General features: G+C 51.7%; 1 protein-coding gene across 2 annotated transcripts in view; it reads right to left on the bottom strand.

The window, feature by feature from the left end:
* The window catches only part of CYFIP1 (cytoplasmic FMR1 interacting protein 1), a 112,519-nt gene that overhangs the window by 76,615 nt on the left and 21,213 nt on the right, over positions 1-14,691 (bottom strand). Inside the window, exons 2-3 of one of the 2 annotated variants that reach the window (XM_063653087.1) lie at positions 1,228-1,350; positions 1,062-1,151 (exon numbers count right to left, since the gene is read on the bottom strand). In XM_063653087.1, coding sequence (XP_063509157.1) covers positions 1,062-1,151; positions 1,228-1,344 — 207 coding nt within the window. In that variant the 5' untranslated portion in view covers positions 1,345-1,350. Of the gene's footprint in view, positions 1-1,061; positions 1,152-1,227; positions 1,373-14,691 lie in introns of both variants that reach the window. The other variant, XM_063653086.1, reaches the window with a different exon arrangement.

Raw genomic sequence — 14,691 nt, 5'->3', positions numbered from 1 at the left:
AATAGTTGAATTGTGGACATTTACAAAATGGTTTACGTAGCCATTAAGGATTGCTTTGTCTAGCATATTTTCATGGCATGAAAATATTCTTGTCCAGGTGCAGTGGCTCAGGCTGTAATCTCAGTACTTTGGGAGGCTGGGCGGGCGGATTCCTTGAGTCCAGGAATTCGCGACCAACCTGGGCAACATGGTGAGACCTCGCCTCTACAAAAAATCCAAAAAAGTAGATGGGCATGGTGGTGTGTGCCTGTAGTCCCAGCTACTCAGGAGGCAGAGGTGGGAGGACTGCTTGAGCCCAGGAGGTTGAGGCTGCAGTGAGCCCTAATCACACCACTGCACTCTAGCCTGGGCAACCTGAGTGAGACTATCTCAAAAAAAAAAGAAAACATGTTCATGAGATCATTAAAATGCAGAACTAGCTAGGCGTGGTGGCTCATGCCTGTAATCCCAGCACTTTGGGAGGCTGAGGTGGGCAGATCACCTGAGGTCAGGAGTTCGACACCAGCCCGGCCAACATGGTGAAACCCTGTCTCTACTAAAAATACAAAAATTAGCTGGGCGTAGTGGTGGGCGCCAGTAGTCCCAGCTACTCGGGAGGCTGAGGCACAAGAACTGCTTGAACCTGGGAGGTGGAGGTTGCAGTGAACCAAGATCGTGCCACTGCACTCCAGCCTGGGTGGCAGAGCAAGACTCTGTCTCAAAAAAAAAGCAGAACTATAATAACAATGCAATTCATTTATAAATCTAAATCTCATATGGGCATATACCTGGTGTGTGTGGGTGCAGATATGGAGAGGGAATGAGCATTAATAGGGCAGGCACACCCTCGAAACGCTGACAAAGGTTTTCTCTGGGCCAGAGACACTGAATTTTCAGAAACAGCATGTATTGTTTTTATACTAAGAAAAGCAAAGACTGTCTTAAAAATACAAGGCATTTCATTCATTTTCTTCTCTTTTTCCTCACTGCATAGTCTATTGGGATAATACCAAAAAGTATACATCTGCCCTTCAAACACGCCCTTCTCTGCAGAGAGAAACAAAGACACACCGCAACATTACCATGCTAGAGTGGACGGTGGCTTGTTCAATGTATCTTGCGATGCCAGTAACAAATGCATTTCTGTCTTCAAAGTTAGTGTTGAAATTTGGCTGAAGGAAAGGAAGAGAAAAACATCATGTGGGGTCGGAGCACAGGCTGTACGCCCCGCAGCTGCTGGGCACCCACCTGGTAGAGCAGCGAGGATGGCGGGGGCTCGATGCAGGGCTGCTGGTCAGGCAGAGGCAGCTCCTCCAGGAGGTCCACGTTGGACAGCGCATCCTCCAGCGTCACCTGGGCCGCCATCCTGGGCTGGAACAACACATAAGGACCCCTGTTTTGTGAGGAGAAGGAGGGGACACCCGACAAGCTTCGAGGTTGGGTACCCAGGCCTCTAACCCCTTCCCGCTCTCCCGAGGGCACTGGACATGGCTGATGCGGGCATGATCAGTCCTTGGGAGTCGCACGTCTCTCTCAGGGCACGCGGGCCAGCAGGCTGGGAGGCCCTGTGCAGCTTATCCTTCCACACTCACTGACAGCAGGCTCTCCTGGCCTCCAGGAGGGTCACAGTGTGGGGGACATGGTTCCCGCCATCCTTCCCACCATGGGGGCCGCCGTCCTGAGTTGCTGGTGCTGAGGACTCTCTGGAGGGTCTGACAACCCCCTCAAAGTGCTGAAGGGGCAGCGCCTCTCCAACGTCACATCCGCCCAGCAGAGCCTCCCTAAATGCAGCCACCTCCCAGGTGGTGCCTCCAAACACGCTAGGGCCTGACATGGAAAAGATGAGCGCCCTGCCACCCAACACCAGCTGTCTAGCTGCACAGACAGGCTGAGATTGCAAGGAGTATGGGGCTGCCGCAGGGGACAGAAAGTGCCACACCGCAGCTGGAGCAGAGGTGCAGAAATGAAGGCAGACATCATCTAAACACACCTTCAGTGCCAGCTCCAGGGAGAGGGGGCAATCTGCCTTCTGCTGAATGTGCTCCAGTCTCAAGGGTACTCAGGAGCAGCTCTGCCCTAGGATGGGACCAGGGGCAGCTGAGCCACATTCTATGAAGGAAAGAGCAGCAGGTGGCCTGGAGGAGACAATGAACAGAAGGAGCCCCAAATCCCTCCTCCAGCACTGGCGCAGGCATGGAGGTGCACAATGGAACGGGTAGCCGGACCCAGTGCACTGGAGAAGGGAAGCTCCAGGGACCCAGGAAGCCCCAGTGGCAGTGTGGAGAGGAAGCAGCTCAGAAGAGCCAGCCGACAAAATTGCTCACGAGCTTCAAGCCCATCCTCAAGCTGCAGGGGTGTGGATCTGATCCTCTTCACACCCCAAACCCTGAGACCACAGCCAGACACCAGCGGCACACAGGGGGCAGGTCCAAGCGGCAGTGCAGGGGGCTGTGAAGCCAGAATTGACATGGAGCTGCCACCCACTGAAGGCAAGTCAGAACCACAGCCCAAGTCTCCTCAGGGTGTTTGCTTTCTAAAATAAAAATGTCAACATCCTCCTAGGATTTTAACAAGACCCAGATCTCATATCGTAACATCCAACCATCCACTTACAGCCCAGATTACTCAGCACACAAAGAACGAGGAATGTATGAGCTCCTACAGGAAAAGACAGTCAACAGATGCCAAAATAACACAGGTGTTGCAATTATCCACCCGACTTTAAAGCAACTACTGTGCTATGAAATGCTCTAACGATCGTAACACTCCCAAACTGAATGAAAAAATGGAAATCAGCAAAAGGCAAACAAAACAAGATGTAAAGAAGAACCAAATGGAAATTTCAAAACTAAAAGACACACTACTGAAATGTTAAAAAAAAAAAAAAAAAAAAAAAAAACTCAGGAAAGAGTCAGTGAACTTGAAAATAGAGCAATGTAAGTTTTCTAATCTGAATACCAGCGAGAAAAAAGATTGAAAAAATTTTGGGGATCTTCGGGACAAGAGAGGTCTAACATCTGTGTCATGAGAGTGCAAAAGGAAAAGGGGAAACGAAGCAGTGATGAAAAACAGCTGAAAAAAAATGACAGAAAACACCCTAAATTTGGAGAAAGTCTTTTGTCTACAGATTCAAGAAGCTCTATGGATCCCAAACAAGACAAACAAGAAATCCACACCCAGACACATCACGGTCAAACTGCTGAACACTAAAGATAAAGGAAAACGGATCTTGAAAACAGTGGGAGAAACGATGCCTAGCAGAGCACAGAGTAACAGTGGGAGGGTCGTGGATTCCCCCCAGGGACCAGGCAGGCCAGAGGGCGGGCACAACGTGCCTAAGCCTAAAGCGGGGACCAGGCAGGCCGGAGGGCGGGCACAATGTGCCTAAGCCTAAAGCGGGGAGGTGCCAACTTGGGAACCTCCCTCAAGAGGAATATGTCTTCCAGGAAGGAAGGTGAAGCCAGGACGTGGGCAGAGGAGGAAAATAAAGAGCATGCTGGCCAGCGGTTCAGGCTGACAGGAAGGGAAGTGGCAGGAGGCGTGGGCCACGAACCACGAAGCAGAGGCAGTAGGCAGGGTGAGCGGCGAGGGCGCAGGACACACAACGACCCCACAGCTCTTCCAAAGTGCTTGGCGGTTAAAAGCAAAAATCAAAGTACTGTCTGATGGGCCTTTCAGTGTACATAAATGTAAATTACACAAATACATAACATGTAAATTATAAAATATTTCTAGATATATAATTGTATAAATCATATAAACAAGACAACTGTAATATAAAAGGGAGAGGGGAAACCTGGATGGGGTAAGATTTCTATGTCCCACTAGAAGTAGTAAAAAGCAGACTTTTCAGATCCTCAGCAGAATGTGAAATGTTAATAAGCATGGACTTCGAAATCCTTAGAGCAACCACCGAAGAAAGCTGTACAGCCAGGCGCTGCAGTCCCAGCTACTTGGGAGGCTGAGAAGGGAGGATCGCTTGAGTCCAGGAGTTCAAGGCCTGCCTGGGCAACACAGTGAAATCCTGTCTCTTTTAAAAAAAGAAAAATTAAAATACTTTTTAAAAAAGCTATCCAAAGCAAAATAGATAACATATAATTTAGAATAAATTAAAACAGAATACTACAATATGTTTTTAAAAAACCTAAAAGGAAATAGAGCAATGATAAAGATAGTGATCTAACAGAAGTCAGATAATAAAACGGTAGACCTGAATCGAAACACATTGATAATTACACTATCATAATAATCTAAAAACACCAATTAGAAGAGGTTGTCAGAATAGATAAATAAAATCCTAACCCAACCATATGCCATCTACAAGAACTGACTTCAAATATACTGATACAGGTAGGTAAGTCGAAAGCAAAAGGGGAAAAAGGTGAACCAGGCAAGCGCTGGCCAAAAGGAAGCTGGGGTGGCTATGTCAGCACCAGACCCAGCCAGCCTCCGAGCGAGGAACTCATCAGAGAGAAGGAAGGGGTCAGCTCTAGACCCAGCCAGCCTCCAAGCAAGGAACTCATCAGAGAGAGAGAAGGAAGGGGTCAGCTCCCCAAGGAGCCAGAACAACCCTCAATGTGAATGCACCCGGCCAAAAAGCTTCCTTCACGTTACACCAGGCAAAAACTGACAGAGCTGGAAGGAGAAATGCCATAGCCACCCCTGAATCTGTTTCACTTTCCGCGATTTCAATGACCAGAGGTCAACTGCACTCCAAAAATATTAAACGGAAAACTCCATTCACAAACACTCCATAAGTTTTAAACATAAGTTTTAAACTGTGCGCTGTTCTGAGTAGGGTGATAAACTCTCAGGCCGTCCTGCTCCTCCCACCCAGGACACAAACCATCCCCTTGTCCAGCGTGTCCACGCTGTATGTGCGACCCGCCTGTGAGCCACGCAGTAGCCGGCTGGGTCGCCAGCATGGGACTGCAGCGGTATGGCCAGGCTGGTGGTGAAGGTCAGCAGCAGCCTAAGGCTGCATTGCAATGCCTCCGCCGCCCACCTCACCGCCATCTCACGGCGGGCACCAAAGGGCGAGAGAGAGAGAAGAGACCACGTTCACGTAACTTTTATGACAGTATATTGTTACAACCGTTCTATTATTATCGTAATCTCTTACCGTGCCTAATTTACCAATTAAAGTTTGTCACTGGTATGCAAGTACGGAAAAACATAGACTACGCAGGGTTCAGTACAGTCTCCAGGCTCAGGCATCCACGCGGGGTGCTGGGCCGGTTCCACAGATACATGGAAACAATTGCAGGCCAATCCCCAATGGCGGCTGGAGACGCCACCCATTTTCTCAGGAACTGACTGGAAATCAGGGAGAACAGAGGCACCGGCCGCACCGCCAGCCACCTGGACCTCCCCAACACGTAAGGGAACGCCCCTGACCACAGCGGGTCACTGCTGCATGTTCCTCACTAGAAATCTACGTGTAGCAGAAACTCTCGTCCACTTCCCTCTACATCACAGCTTCCTGTTCCACACACCTCAGAAAGGAGCAGTGCAGGGCAGCCCGGCCGGGTAGGTGCAGGGTCCAGCCCCAGCGCCGCCTGCAGAGCCAGCGTGGGGGGCCTGCCCTCAGTGTCCACGCAGGCACCTCAGGGTGATGTCGCTCGGAGGGGCCAGGCTGCCTGAGGACATGCCTCGGCCCCATAGGGGCTGCCCGTGTCCTGCGGCTCCAGTCCAGAGTCCCGCAGTCTGCCCTTTCTGCGACCTGAACCCAGATAGTGCCAGGAGAGGCCTGGGGGCGTGTCCAGTCATGCCCGGGCCCCACGCGGGTCAACGAGAAGACAGGTCGGACCGAGCACCCTGGGAGGCCACACAGCCCACATGGCAACAGCCCCTGACCCCGCGCAGCACCCACAGGGATTCGCCTTCCTCCCCAGCCTCTGCCCAGGAGAGGCCAAGATGACCCCATGGTGGAGGAGGGTGGGGAGGAGCGCCCCAGACAGGCTCAGGGGAGAACTGCTCGTGCGTCAGCTGTGATCCACAGCAGGGACCACTGATGTCGAACCCACGGAAAAACACCAGATGCGCAGCTCCTTCCAAGCCAGTGCTTGCAGACTTCTTTCTTTGTATAAAAATAACAGTATTTATGTGGTCAATGGAATGTTAGCCTTAAAAGAAAGGAAATTCTGACAAGTTACAACATGGTTGAACCTTAAGGACCTTAGGCTAAGTGAAATAAGCCAGTCACAAAGGAAAAAACGCCGCATGATTCCACTCATATGAATTACCTAAAGCGGTCAAACTCAGAGACAGAAAGGAGAACAGTGGTGACGGGGCTGCCTGCGGGGCTGGGGAGTTGCTGTTTAGTGGATACAGAGTTTCGGCTTGGAAAGATGAAACGCTCTAGCTGGACAGTGGTGGTGGTTGCAGAATAAGGTGAAACGTACTTAACGCCACTGAGCTGTACACTTAAAATAGTGAAGATGCGGGAGGACACGGTGGCTCCAGCCTATAATCCTGGCACTTCGGGAGGCCGAGGCGGGTGAATCACGAGGTCAGGAGTTCGAGACCAGCCTGGCCAACATGGTGAAACGCCATCTCTACTAAAAATACAAAAAAATTAGCTGGGCATAGTGACAGGCGCCTATAATCCCAGCTAGTCAGGAGGCTGAGGCAGGAGAATTACTTGAACCCAGGAGGCGGAGGTTGCAGTGAGCTGAGATCGCGCCGCTACACTCCAACCCCGGTGACAGAGTGAGGTGAGACTCCATCTCAAAAAAAAAAAAAAAAAAAAAAAAAAAAAAAAAAAAAAAAGGTGAACATGGGCTAAAGTTTATGTTACGCATATTTTACTACAATCAAAAATAGGCTCCCTCTCCCTCTCTCCCTCTCTCCCTCTCCCCTTTCTTCGGTCTCCCTCTCCTTCTTTTTTCAGTCTCCGTCTGTTGCCAAAGCTGGACTGTACTGCCGTGATCTCGGCTCGCTGCAACCTCCCTGCCTCGGGCTCCTGTGATTCTCCTGCCTCGGCCTGCCGAGTGCCTGGGATTGCAGGCGCGTACCGCCACGCCTGACTGGTTTTTGTGTTTTTGGTGGAGACGGGGTTTCGCCGTGTTGACCGGGCTGGTCTCCAGCTCCTGGCCTCGAGTGATCTGCCCGCCTTGGCCTCCCGAGGTGCTGGGATTGCAGACGGAGTCTCGCTCACTCAATGCTCAATGTTGCTCAGGCTGGAATGCAGTGGCGTGATCTCGGCTGGCTGCAACCTCCACCTCCCAGCCGCCTGCCTTGGCCTCCTAAAGTGCTAAGATTACAGCCTCTGCCCCGCCGCCACCCCATCTAGGAAGTGAGGAGCGCCTCTGCCCGGCCGCCCCGTCTGGGAGGAGGTGAGGAGTGCCTCTGCCCGGCCGCCCCGTCTGGGAGGAGGTGAGGAGTGCCTCTGCCCGGCCGCCCCGTCTGGGAGGTGAGGAGCGCCTCTGCCCGGCCACCACCCCGTCTGAGAGGTGAGGAGCGCCTCTGCCCGGCCACCACCCCGTCTGGGAGGTGAGGAGCGCCTCTGCCCGGCTGCCCGTCTGGGAGGTGAGGAGCGCCTCTGCCTGGCCGCCCCGTCTGGGAGGTGAGGAGCGCCTCTGCCCAGCCACCCTGTCTGGGAGGTGTACGCAACAGCTCCGAAGAGACAGCGACCATCGGGAGCGGGCCATGAGGACGATGGCGGTTTTGTTGAAAAGAAGGGGGGATGTGTGGGGAAAGGAAGGAGAGATCAGATTGTTGCTGTGTCTGTGTAGAAAGAGGTGGGCATAGGAGACTCCATTTAGTTCTGACTAGGAGAAATTCTTCTGCCTTGGGATGCTGTTGATCTATGGCCTTTCCCCCAGCCCCGTGCTCTCTGAAACATGTGCTGTGTCAACTCAGGGTTAAATGGATTAAGGGCGGTGCAAGATGTGCTTTGTTAAACAGATGCTTGAAGGCAGCATGCTCTTTAAGAGTCATCACCACTCCCTAATCTCAAGTACCCAGGGACACAAACACTGCAGAAGGCCGCAGGGTCCTCTGCCTAGGAAAACCAGAGACCTTTGTTCATGTGTTTATCTCCTGACCTTCTCTCCACTATTATCCTATGACCTTGCCACATCCCCCTCTCCAAGAAACACCCAAGAATCATCAATAAATAATTAATTAAAAAAAAAAAAAATCAAAATTGAGGCCGGGCGTGGTGGCTCACACCTGTAATCCCAGCGCTTTGGGAGGCCGAGGCGGGCAGCTCACGAGGTCAGGAGATCGAGACCAACCTGGCTAGCATGGTGGAACCCTGTCTCTACTAAAAATACAAAAGATTAGCTGGACGTGATGGCGCCTGCCTGTGGTCCCAGCTACTCGGGGGGCTGAGGCGGGAGAACTGCTTGAGCCTGGGAGGCGGCGGTTGTGGTGAGCCGAGATCACACCACTGCACTCCAGCCTGGGTTACAGAGTGAGACTCTGTCTCAAAAAAAAAAAAAAAGAATCAAAATTGAATCACTTGTGTTAAAAATTCTCACAAATGAAGCTGGGGAAGGTTCTCATGCACAAATGCCTGATAACGAGAACTATTAGAAAAGAATCTGCAAAAACCACAATCTTTTACAAAGGCCATCGCAAACTTACACAAAAAAATACTTTTGTGAGGACATCTGCCAGCAACTGCCTGTCCAACTTGGGACTGGTGCCACTAGTGTTATTGATCCTTGTAGCCAAGGATAATTGATTCAAAACAATTATGTAATCCCCCTCTTTTATCCTTTAAAAATCTTTATCTTCCTTTACCTCCCTGAATATGCACGTTTACTATGGCATGTGTATTCCCATTGCAATGCCCATTCCCAAATAAATATGATATAATATAACTTATTTATTTTGAAAAAAAATAGCAATGTTTGATGCTGATTAATCAGAAAACATGGAAAAGGAAAAAGAAAACCTATCATCAATCATCCCACTGTCCCTTACAAAAACAAGATACTATCATACAAACTGCTTTGTAAGCTCTTTCTTTCTCCCAGCTTCCGTAAAATTTCTCAAGTCATCAGTGCACCGTGCGGAGTGCTGGCCGGGGCCCTGCTGTGGCAAACTGCTGTTCTCTCCTATTCTTCACATTTTCATATTTCAGGTTTTTCATGATCATAGGCAGCCCTCCCACATCTGCCTTGGTGTGTGATGCCAAGCAGCTGTCACCGCATGCACACGGCCTGGGCCCGGCCCGCTTCCAAGGGCTCTCCGTCCGTGCGTCTTCCATAGATGCGAATCTGCACAGCCTCTGCCTCACCCTGTTAGGCGGACTTGGAGTAATCAGCTCTAAATCCAAGTCTCCAAGGTCTCAGCCCTGGCAGCGTGGGTGCAGGGTCTGGCCTGGGTGCCGCCTGCAGAGCCAGTGTGGGGGCCCTGGCGGTGTCCACTCCACACAGACACATCAGAGCTCATGTCTCATCCCATCTTGTTCTCTGACTCCTCACAGTTCCACCTCCCAAAGCTCTTTCAAGTCCATTTACTTTGCTCCGTCTCTAACTGCCGCCAGCGGACCCTGCATCCCACTGCTAGAGAACAAAGGCAATGCCTGACTCCAGCCGCCTGCACCCTGGGATTTTTTTGGCCCTCCTTTTGTCCTCCCATGAATGCCACGTCCCACGGGGATTTTCCCCCAGCACCGGCATCCAGCACAGCCTCTAGTCTCCTTCTGTGTCTAAGAAGCCCCCATTCCCAGGCAGGAGCACCAGGTCTGGCCGGGTCACTGCAAAGCCAGTGTCCACTGCCCCTGGAATGGAGCCTCAGTTGTATCTGACCAGCCTTTATAAGTGGCTGCCACAGTGCAAATATCCAACAGCGTAATTAAAGTCACATATTTGGAACGGCATACAAACTGTTCTGCCGGTGCTACCAGCCAGCACTTTAGAGTTTAACAATAGGATCAGGGCCGGGTGCGGTGGCTCACGCCTGTAATCCCAGCACTTTGGGAGGCCGAGGCGGGTGGATCACGAAGTCAGGAGATCGAGACCATCCTGGCTAACACAGTGAAACCCCATCTCTACTAAAAATACAAAAAAATTAGCCAGGCGCGGTGGCGGGCGCCTGTAGTCCCAGATACTCGGGAGGCTGAGGCAGGAGAATGGTGTGAATCCGGGAGGCGGAGCTTACAGTGAGCCGAGATTGCGCCACTGCACTCCAGCCTGGGTGACAGAGCAAAGACTGTCTCAAAAAAAAAAAACAAAAACAAAACAAAACAATAGGATCGCATTTCTGTCTCTGCTAATTCAGCTCGCGTGGACAGGTACATTGATGTCCACTGCTTGGGGCCTGATCAGAGCAGGGCAATGCGTGACCAGGCACAGAGGGAAGACCACAAGAGAACACAGAGAGAAGGTGGCCATTCACAAGAGAGGCCAACCCTGCTGGCCCCCTGATCTCAGACTCCCAGCTCCAGAACTGAGAGAAAGAAATTCCTGCCTGATCTGTGGTGTTTTGTTAATGGTAGCCCTGGCAAATGAACACAGAGCCAAGAACAGGTAGGACAGAGTCACCCAGGCGGGACGCAGATTCCCTGCGCTGTCTGCCGGGTAGGAACCCACATGAGCTGGTATTTTGCCGATCACGAAACTAATACGTGCTCCATGCAGAAAGGGCACACTGCTGGGAGCAAAACAGGCCAGCCAGACCTGCACGAGCTCGGTCACAAGGCGCTACCGTGCCACAGTTCCAGTTGCCTCCCCAGGCGGCGAACCGACCCAAAATGAACATGCCCACCCTCAGTTTATGTCATTGAACAACATAAAGAGATGTTTTTTCCTTCCTTGACTGATTTTCTATCAGCAGCAGTTCTCAACCCTCAAGTTTGATTCCAAATCCTATAGTTCGTCAAGATATAAAAATGAATTTAAATATGGTAGGGGAACTGCTGTTTTAACAAGCCATCAGTTCGTTTATTTTGTAAATTTAAGAGTTTTTAAAAATAAAGATTTCAAAGGAGGACATACTCATCATACTTGGCTGCTCTTCCAGTGATGTCCTCAGAGTCCCGGGTCAATCTCTGAGTGTCTCGTGGGTCAGGATGCACCTCTGCTCTAGGCAGCTGCAGGGCAGTTTGCAGAGTGAGCAACATCCACCGGGCGGTGGCAGACGGGCTGCGCGTCTGAGCTCACATCATGCTGCACACCTCACTCACCTGCTCGATCATGGAACCCCAGATGGGCTTCAAGTGACCCACGGTGGGCAGCAGGCAAAGGTTCCCAGTGCCACCCACTTGAAGGGCAGTGCCCACAGGGCATGCTGGGGGCTCCATGGGTCCACCTCCTTCCTTCCACATGTCACTGGCTGCCCCTCAGCCTCAGATCCACACAGATGCAGTCTCAAGAAGTGGTCCTCCAGCTGCCTTAAGGTGGAGGCCACCCTGACACAATGGCAAATGAGTGGAGGGAGGCTGGATGGCGTCGCCAGCTGCCCCGGGGCCCACAGCCGCAGAGTAAGGCTGAGAACTGCCCTGACCCAGTGCCGGGTGCCCACCCAGGGGGTCAAGGCCAGAGGCACAGAGGTACAGATGGCCACTTTCCAAGTGCGAGTGAGGTGCTGGAGACCGATTCAGGCCTGAGGGGCAGGACAGAGGCAGCACGGAGCTGGAGCCACAGACAGAGTTGCCCTGGCGTGGGCAGGCAGCAGGGGCTGGGGAGGCAGGGGAGCAGGGTCAAGGACCCAACCCCTCTCCTGCCCTGCTGGCCCCAGCAAAGCCCTGAAGATGCTGGAGAAAGTTGGGGACAGCAGGCCAAGGGGCAAAGGCAAAGGAGGCATGCACCAGTGCTTCCACCAACTAGAAAACGGGCAGATCCGCCCAGGCTCCTGGTCCTTAACCCATCCAGATGTGGCCAGCCCTCGCCACACTCCCCCTGCAAGCTCACGGGCTCAGGACGTCAGCCAGTGCCTCCCCATGCTGCCCTTGGGGAGCCCAGTTCCCAGAGAGGCCCTGGGCCTCACTTCTGCACACAGCAGACATCCCAGAAGATGGGAGGGTGATTTTTGTAAAAACCCCACAGTCATCACATGCTTCAAAACAAAGAACAGTGAATCACAGAATGTTTTTTAAATGTGATTTGGGGCTGGGCACAGTGGCTCACGTCTCTAACCCCAGCACTTTGGGAGACCAAGGCTTGAGGTCAGGAGTTTGAGACCAGCCTGGCTAACATGGCGAAACATTGTCTCTACTAAAAATACAAAAATCAGCTGGGCATGGTGGTAGGTGCCTGTAATCCCAGCTACTTGGGAAACTGAGGCACGAGAATCACTTGAACCCAGGAGGCGGAGGTTGTAGTGAGCTGAGATTGCACCACTGCCCCCAGCCTGGGCGACAGAGTGAGACTCTGTCTCAAAAAAAATAAATAAATGTGATTTGGTCCTTTTCCCTGTGTCTGAGCAGCATGAGGGCAGGTGGCTGGGAAGAAAGAGATGTCTCTCGTGCTCAGCAGGCAGCTCAGTCAGTAGGTCATAACCCTGAGTCCTGGCATAATTCAACAGTCTTGAAAATGAAAAAAGACACTATTAGGCTGCAAAAACAAATGGAAATTAAAGCAGCCAAGACTAACTTTAACCTGGAAGCAGAGGTGGTGCCAAGAGATTAAAAGGGAAAAGGAAAAAAAAAGTTTGTATGTGTGAGTGTGTATGTGTGTGAGAGTGTGTGTCTTCCAATAAGCTAGCATCCCTGGGAGAACACAGGCCCCGTGGGAAACCGGCCTTGGACACCAGACAAAACAAAGGAGTCAAACAAGTCAAGGGCTCTGGAGACGGGCATCTCAGGGGAGGCTCGGGGCAGGTGGCCAGGAAGGGTGGGGGCTGGTAAAGGGGGAACGGGTGGCCACACCACCCAGATGGCCCCACGGCCCCACTGCCGCCCCGAGACAGCAGTGTGCATGCGGCCACTGTGGCCGGGCCCAGGCTCCCAAGATGCCAGCGAACGCACAGCAGAATGGTGGCTGCACACACAGGGACAACGTGCACTGCCCACTCCAGCCAGCCCCTGGCCACGGAGGGACCTTGTATTTTACCACATTAGAGGATAAACTTTTGAGACGTATTTACTTCTCTTTCCACCCTAGGTCAAGAGGGAGCTTTTCACAGGGACCGAACAGTCATCTCTCTAGGTGTTAAAATAGAAACTGCCAAGACAGCTCAACACCAAGGTTGCAAAACGTGGAGAAGCCACAATCCAGAAAATGCAGAAGCGAAGGCGTCGGCGCCATGCAGGCAGCAGTGCTGTGGCAGGCGGCACGCCGACACTAACTCCCGCCACTGCGGCCTGCGCTGAGAGAGGTGGAGGGATGCTTTGCTAGAAAGAGGGTCTTTCCAGCATTTCCAAACCAGTCATGTAAAAATTTTACAACTTGTGGCCGGGCACGGTGGCTCACGCCTGTAATCCCAGCACTCTGGGAGGCCGAGGCAGGTGGATCACGAGGTCAGGAGATCTAGACAATCCTGGCTAACACAGTGAAACCTCATCTCTACTAAAAATACAAAAAATTGGCCAGGCACGGTGCCTCACGCCTGTAATCCCAGCACTTTGGGAGGCCGAGGCAGGAGGATCACGAGGTCAGGAGATCGAGACCATCCTGGCTAACACGGTGAAACCCCGTCTCTACTAAAAATACAAAAAATTAGCCGGGCATGGTGGCAGGCGCCTGTAGTCCCAGCTACTAGGGAGGCTGAGGCAGGAGAATGGCATGAACCCAGGAGGCGCAGCTTGCAGTGAGCCGAGATCGTGCCACTGCACTCCAGCCTGGACAACAGAGCAAGACTCCATCTCAAAAAAAAAAAAAAAAATGTTACAACTTGTAAGCATTCCACTTGTCCAACTAAACAGCATAATCAAACAAAGACAAACTATGAAATGTTTCTGCAAATGTGCACAAGGCATGAGCTGATTTTCTTCCTCTTCTATATGCAAAATGATGGCACTTTCCAGAAAAGTAGAAACTTCCAGTATTTTTGTGCAATCTGTTCATGTAAAATAGGCATAAAATAAATCATCTGAAGAAGAAAAGCATGCTTTGTCCCTTTCTCTCCCAGGTGTAGAAAGAATGTGCTCTTCTGTATTTGGAAGCAGGGGACCGTGCCAGCATGGCTGCAGCTGGTTTTCCCCAGGTTAAACGGCCTGACCGCACGGCTGCAGCATAGAAACAGGCTGTCATGACCAGCAAGGCAAAAAGTGCATAGTTAAAAACCAATATAACATCTTCTAGCCTAGCTTTATTACTGAAGTAATTTGCTTTTTTTTTTTTTTTTTTGAGATGGAGTCTCGTTCTTGTCACCCGGGCTGGCGTAATCTCGGCTCACTGCAACCTCTGCCTCCCAGGTTCAAGCAATTTTCCTGCCTCAGCCTCTCAAGTAGCTGGGATTACAGGCACACGCCACCACGCCTGGCTAATTTTTGAATTTCTAATAGAGACGGGGTTTCACCATGTTGGTCAGGCTGGTCTCGAACTCCTGACCTCAGGTGATCTGCCTGCCTCAGCCTCTCCAAGTGCTGGGATTACAGGTGTGAGGTAATCTGCTTTTTTTAATGCACATAACTTCAAATTCCATCCTCAAAAGCGGCCACTCAAAACCAGCTCAAAAGACCGGCCTCATCAACAGAGAAACAGGAATCAAGTTTGAAAATCACAATGAGGTGCTGACGTCTAAAACAAGAGTGTGCCAAGGAACCCTGAGAAAGAGCACGTCCCCACGCCACACGGCCTCCACCCCCCACCCTGG

Source organism: Pongo pygmaeus, chromosome 16, assembly GCF_028885625.2.
Source record: "Pongo pygmaeus isolate AG05252 chromosome 16, NHGRI_mPonPyg2-v2.0_pri, whole genome shotgun sequence".
Lineage (NCBI taxonomy): Eukaryota > Metazoa > Chordata > Mammalia > Primates > Hominidae > Pongo > Pongo pygmaeus.
This window is presented reverse-complemented; position numbering and strand designations above follow the sequence as displayed.